The 6,198-nt window shown below is 46.6% G+C and overlaps 1 protein-coding gene across 3 annotated transcripts in view; it reads left to right on the top strand.

Moving 5' to 3' along the window:
* The window catches only part of CAPZB (capping protein (actin filament) muscle Z-line, beta), a 164,048-nt gene that overhangs the window by 43,849 nt on the left and 114,001 nt on the right, over positions 1-6,198 (top strand). Inside the window, exon 1 of one of the 3 annotated variants that reach the window (XM_011993137.1) lies at positions 467-964. The exons of 1 other annotated variant lie outside the window; for it this stretch is intronic. In XM_011993137.1, the coding sequence (XP_011848527.1) occupies positions 683-964 (282 nt within the window). In that variant the 5' untranslated portion in view covers positions 467-682. Of the gene's footprint in view, positions 1-466; positions 965-1,508; positions 1,515-6,198 lie in introns of those variants that run through there. One more of the 3 variants, XM_011993136.1, reaches the window with a different exon arrangement.

Here is a 6,198-nt window from a genome sequence, read left to right as displayed (position 1 = left end):
TTTTTTTTTTTGAGACAGACTCTTGCTCTGTCACCCAGGCTAGAGTGCAGTGGTGTGATCTTGGCTCACTGCAACCTCTGCCTCTTGAGTTCAAGGTTTCTCATGCCTCAGCCTCCCAAGTAGCTGGGACTATAGGCACGCACCACCATGCCCAGCTAATTTTTGTATTTTTAGTAAAGTCAGAGTTTCGCCATGTCAGCCAGCCTGGTCTCGAACTCCTGACCTCAAGTGATCTGCCCGCCTCAGCTTCCCAAAGTGCCGAGATTACAGGCACGGGCCACCGCACCCAGCCAACCCAGCCTACATTTTGTTTATGAACCTGGATTTAGCTGTTTCATACTGTTCCACTGAGCGGACATACCATGGTTCATCCTGAGACCTGCTGGTTCTTTTCTCACCTTAAGGATGCTAGTGGATGGCATAGAGATAAGGTCTGATTCACTGGCAAAATCTTACCCCTTCCTCAGCTCTATGCCTGACTGTGACTTGCATCTCGCCAGGCCAGTGCATTTCCTTTTCTGGCTGTGATCAGAATTTTCAAGCGTCGAGACCCCACTTTGTTCCTGTTGTCCTGGTTCCGGCTTTGGGAAGCGTGACCTTTTAGGCCTGCTCAGAGACACCCCAGTGCACTTTGTGCATTATCAGCCTTACAGAGACTCCACGGTCAGGAGTTTTTGTAGCAATGGAACTGCTGGGGTTTCATCTGCAAATGAAAACCACCTGGCCAGCTGCTTGGGTCAGATGGAAACCAGATGGGAGAAATCAGGGGCGGGCAGCGGGCAGCCTGGGGCAGCGTCCCCAGTCACATCATCTTTCCACTTCCTCTTGCCCCCTCGCCTCCCCTGCCTGCAAAACAATTGTTGTTAACCCATCACCTCCTCCAATGCCCAGGCAGTTCCAGGATACAGGGTTCTCTCACCCAGGCCGTGGTCAGCCCAGAAGATGTGACCCAGAACCTAGAAAGGTGACACGCACTTTAGATCTGAGGGGGGAGGAGGAGCAACAGGTGGCCATGGCCATCAGGGTTGAAATGTTAACTGCCAGGGTGAAGGGAGAAGTAAATAGCAAAGCTGATGGAATCCACAAGGCACAGTCTACCCCCAGGAAATGTTTTGGCGAGGTGACAACTTTTTGCCAAAGTAGGGAGGAAAGTTGGTCTGGTCACCAGGCAACTTCTAATGTGAATCATCTGCAGTTGAATAGGAAAAAAACCCTGCAGCATTTATCATGGGGAGGTGATGCTGAAACACTGCATCTTTCTCTGGTCCACAGTGCCCCAACTGTAACCAGGTTTGTTTCCGTGGTTCAGAGAGGAAACAGCTTGTGAGTTTTTACCTCTGGGCTTTGTGGATTAAGGTGGTTGTCAGAGAGGGAAGTAATGTATTATTTTCCATCTCTAAACACTCCTCAACTTGGGGCAACAAAAGTAGAAAAATATTAATCAAATGCTCACCTGAAAGTGGGGAAGGGAGGAGGAAAGGAGATATGCTCTTCACAGTGGTTGACAGCCGGGAGTGGAGCTCTGCCGCTTGGAAAAGGGAAAGCCCCTCATGGGTGGGCAGTGCCTGGAGAGAAGTGGGCGTGTGGGATGGGCGCAGCGGTGCACCACCCTTCTTGGAGATATTTTGGCTTCCCATCCTATAGACTGTGGCCCCTTGATGCGCAGTTGGCTGATAGGTTGGCTGGCTACTACTAAATTTTCCTCCAAAAGCAAAGTCTAGCCATGCCAGGCCTGAGGGGTATCCTGAGCTCCACCCACTCCCTGGTGGAGTGTGTTTCACAGTTCCCTCGAGTAAGCCCTCCCTCCGCCCTCTTCTCCACGCTGACGGAAGCTTATTAGAGTGCAGGGGAGTGAGGGTGTCATTCGAGAGCAACACAGCCTGTTCTAATTCTTAAACCTAAAATGAACTATGCTTTCACTACCGTTAGTTGCAGATCTCTTAGATGGCACCAGTGCATCAGAGAGGCCCAGCATTCTGGCGAGGCCACCGAGGCAGAGAGGAGCAGTGTGGCCTCCGAGCTGCTGGGGCTGGGTCGGATGGGGCCAGTGAACAGTGCCCTCCTCCACCAGCTCCCAGGGTGCTGCTGTGCTGCCCTGGCCCTGATCTTAGGCTGGCATCCCCCAGGTGTGTCTGTGCAACTCACCATTTCGCTGGATTGCTACATCCATAAAACACTTTTAGGAAGGCACAAAAAAAGATGTTGTGGTTTCAGCGTTCTATGATGATGCTGAGTTCCCTCAAATATTAGGTCTGGGCCAGGTGCAGTGGCTCTCGCCTATATCCCAGCACTTTGGGAGGCCGAGGTGGGCAGATCACCCGAGGTCAGGAGTTTGAGACCAGCCTGGCCAACATGGTGAACCCCATCTCTACTAAAAATGCAGAAAAAATTAACTGGATGTGGTGGAGTGCACCTGTAATCCCATCTGCTCAGGAGGCTGAGACAGGAGAATCGCTTGAACAGAGTGAGATCCATCTCAAAAAACAGAAAAAGGATTAGGTCTGGTGCTGCCCAATGTCTCTGTCTAGGTCAAGTTTAAAATTCGTCAGTATTTTTCTTTCCCACTTTAAAACAAAGCAACAACAACTACAGAATCCTTCTCTGCAGAAGGATGATAGAAGAAAGAGAGAGGTTGCACCCAGGGAGGGCTGGGATGGGCACACCTCCTGGGGGCCATGATAATCTTGAGTGTGGCAGGTGTTATTTTTTGGGCAGTGGAGTGGTAATTTGAGAAAACATACTCAGTAATAGTATTTTTTGTCTGGAAAATAAAGTGAAGACTAGTTTTGCACAGTACAAACCATAGAGGGTAAAATTGACAAAATCCAGTTGGTATGATGGATCACGGATTTTTAGAGACTGAAATCATGTGATAAAAAAACTTGGAGTTCACAAAATACATATAAAAGGAGGGGAAAAAAAATCACTCAATCTTTCCACCCAAGGAATTTTTATATGTCATTTCCCGGATTTGGGCATTTTTTTTACTCACTTGATAGTAAATTTTTATATTCAGTTTTGCTAATTAAACATGAAACATTTTCCCACGTTTTTAACACTGTGCAGTTGTAAGGATTACACAGGAGATGAGATCCCTTCCCTGTTGTTAGGGGAGATTATTTCCAGTTTTTTTGCCATAGAGCAGTGGGCATCTTTGTTCATCAGCTTGAGTGATTTCATTAGGGTAGATTCCTAGGAGGGTATGAATATTTTAAATGCTTTTGACATGTACTTGCCCATTACTTTCTAAGAGAGTTGCACCCATTTGTACCTTTTCAGGCTTCCAGATTGCCTTTCTATACTCAGATCATTGTGCCTTTTATGTAGTTCCTAATCTTCCACTTGCCTTTACTTCTTACGTGGCTCATTGTCATATTACTCACTTTAACTTTTGCCAATGTCTTTTCACCGTAATTGAGTACTTCCAGGGACTAACATGTTGTCAGGGGTGGCTTTCAAGTTTCTGTTGAAAGAGAGAAAAATGTTCTCAGTTTTCCTGCATGCAGTGCATCCTGAACTTGATTTGGACACTCTGACCAGTGCTGTCTTCCTTTGGCCCACCTGGCTTTGAAGTGAGCCTGGCAGTGCAGCCTGAGCCTCAGGAATGCACTTTCAGGGCCACGTTCTTCCTGCCTGCTCTTCCTGCCTCCTGGGTAGACTGGAACTGACCTCGCTGACCCTGACGCCCTCAGATTATCTGTTGGGCCTCTCTGCCGAGGGCTGTTTGTCCAGGTGATGCCGGGAGGCCTCCAGCTTCCTCTGTTCCTGCTACAGGGTCTTACCATGTGCTCTTGAGGGTAGAGCATAAAGCCGTGGACTGCCCTTCTGCACAGCCCAGCACTCCCTGCCTCTAGTGGTGGTTTTGTTCTTTTTTCAGCTGCTTTATTGAGGTCTGATTTACATATAAAATTCTGCAGCTTTAAGTGTACAGTGCAGTTTTGTACATTTTTAGGAAATTTACAGAGTTGTGCATCCATAACCACAATCCAATTTTGGAACATTTCCGTCACCCCCAGAATACCCCCCTGCATCCATTTGCAGTTATTCTTCATGCCCACTCCTGCCCCGGGTCACCATTCACTTTCTGTCTGGCCATTTCATATGTGTGGAGTCATGCGGATTATTTTTTAAAGAAATTATTTGATTCTAAAAGTAATCCCTGTTGGAAAACATCTGGAAGAATAGGAACCACGTTGTTACTGGCAGTTACCTTTGGGGAGTCTCAAGGTGGTGAGATCACAGGGGGACGTTTCACTCTCTATAATGCATTGACTTTCCTCCAGAGAGCCTGTGTTACATTTATAATCAGAAGGAACGGGCACAGGGGGGAGAGTGCATGTTTTACTCTTGGAAAATGCAAAAATGTGTAAAGAGAATTAAAAAAAAAAAAAGTCACTCAAAATTCCCCCTTATGGATAAAACCACTTTTGCTTTTTTTTTTGCGGGTTTTTGTTCGAGTTTTCTCTGAGCACATTTTTAACATACAGCTTTCAAATTTGCGTCCTGCTTTTTCCTATTGGGTCACATAAGTCTTATTCTCACTTACTTAAAACACATGTGCAAACTTCCTGTTAAGGATCGTACGGTGCTTCATCTTACAGTTGTACCGTAAGTTCCTCATGTTGGACATGAAGGCCGTTTTCACTTTTTGCTCTCATAAATAATGCTGAAATGGATATCTTTGTGTCAAAGCTTTCTCTAAGACCTTTGCAGATCTCATGGGTTAAAAAAAATTTTAGAAGGCCAGGCATGGTGGCTAATGCCTACAGACCCAGCACTTTGGGAGGCCGAGGCGGGCAGATCACTGGAGATTAGGAGTTTGATACCAGCCTGGCCAACTTGGTAAGACCCCGTCTCTACTAAAAATACAAAAATTAGCCGGGTGTGGTGGTGTGCACCTGTAGTCCCAGCTGCTCGGGAGGCTAAGGCAAGAGCATCGCTTGAACCTGGGAGGTGGAAAGGTTGCAATGAGGCAGGATCACGCCACTTCACTCCAGCCTGGGCAGAGTGAGATTCCATCTCAAAAATTAAAATAAAATTAAAAACTTTTTTTCCCCCAATTTAGCTATCTTACAAAATTGCTTTCTAGATCACCTCTCTGAATTTCACCTACATATTGGAATTGCTTACTTTGGCTGGAAGATTGGCTCCTTTGTGTCAGTTTGAAGCATGAGGTGGGGAGTGGCAGAACAGCTAGGCCAGGGCCTGGGAAGATGGCAGGGTCCTTAGAGCCAGAGAGCAGTTATGTTTGTAATCTAGAAGGGGCTAGGCACGTTGTGTTTTCTGTAAATAATCCCTTCATGTTTATCATTAGTTTTCAGTAAAGGTTTGTTTGTTTATATGAGTGAGAAAATGTTTTCATTGTTTTAAGAGGGTTGGACCCGAGAGAGTTTTGATCAGATGCAAGCCCAAGTTGTCACAGGGTGGGGAGGCGGTAGCTGGGTGTCTGAGACCTCAGGATTGGGGTGTTGCGGACAGATGGAGGAGCAAGCCCTGGGGCCATGCACACTTCAGGAGAGAGAGGGATTGAGGCCAGAGACACACCTGCCTCTTTCTATGGGAGACACTCCTGCTGAAGCTCTTCATTGGTGAAAATCTGAATAGCGTTTTTTTAACCGGAGGGGACGTTTGGGGAACGGAGGGGCCCTATGAACCCACCAGGTATTTCATTCAGACTTTTGTGTGTGTGCAATCCCTGGAGAGAGAGTCCATAGCTTTCATCACAGAGTACCCCAGAGGCTTTGAGTCCCTCTTGGTGAGGAACGCTGAGTCTGGGACATGCCTCACTCTGCGGCCACACAGAACATCTGCCAGGCAGCCTTGCCCAGGTGACCTGGCCTCTCTGTGCCTTGCTTTCCTTGTTTGTAAAGTATCTGACACGGTGTCTGGCACACCAGAGACACAGTGTCACATCAAAGCTGTTGTCTTTTTTTTCTTTAAAAAAAAAGAAAAAGAAAACAATAACTTAAGCATACCCTGAGAGAAAGCTATTGTTTTAATTTTGGCTCAGGGAGATTTCCAAGGCAACTGTTGACCAGAAACTGACATCAACAGCCTGAGGTATCCCTAAAGCCAGGCTGTAAGTCCGGTGGTGCTGCCGTGGTTATAATATTATACAGGGTCTTATTTTAAAATAAGGAATGGATTTTTATCTTTTATTTTTATTTATTTTTTTGAGATAGGATCTTGCTCTGTTGC

Source organism: Mandrillus leucophaeus, unplaced genomic scaffold (assembly GCF_000951045.1).
Source record: "Mandrillus leucophaeus isolate KB7577 unplaced genomic scaffold, Mleu.le_1.0 Scaffold426, whole genome shotgun sequence".
Taxonomy (NCBI): Eukaryota; Metazoa; Chordata; class Mammalia; order Primates; family Cercopithecidae; genus Mandrillus; species Mandrillus leucophaeus.
Note: the sequence above shows the minus strand (reverse complement) of the source record. Positions and strands in the feature narration are given on the sequence as shown.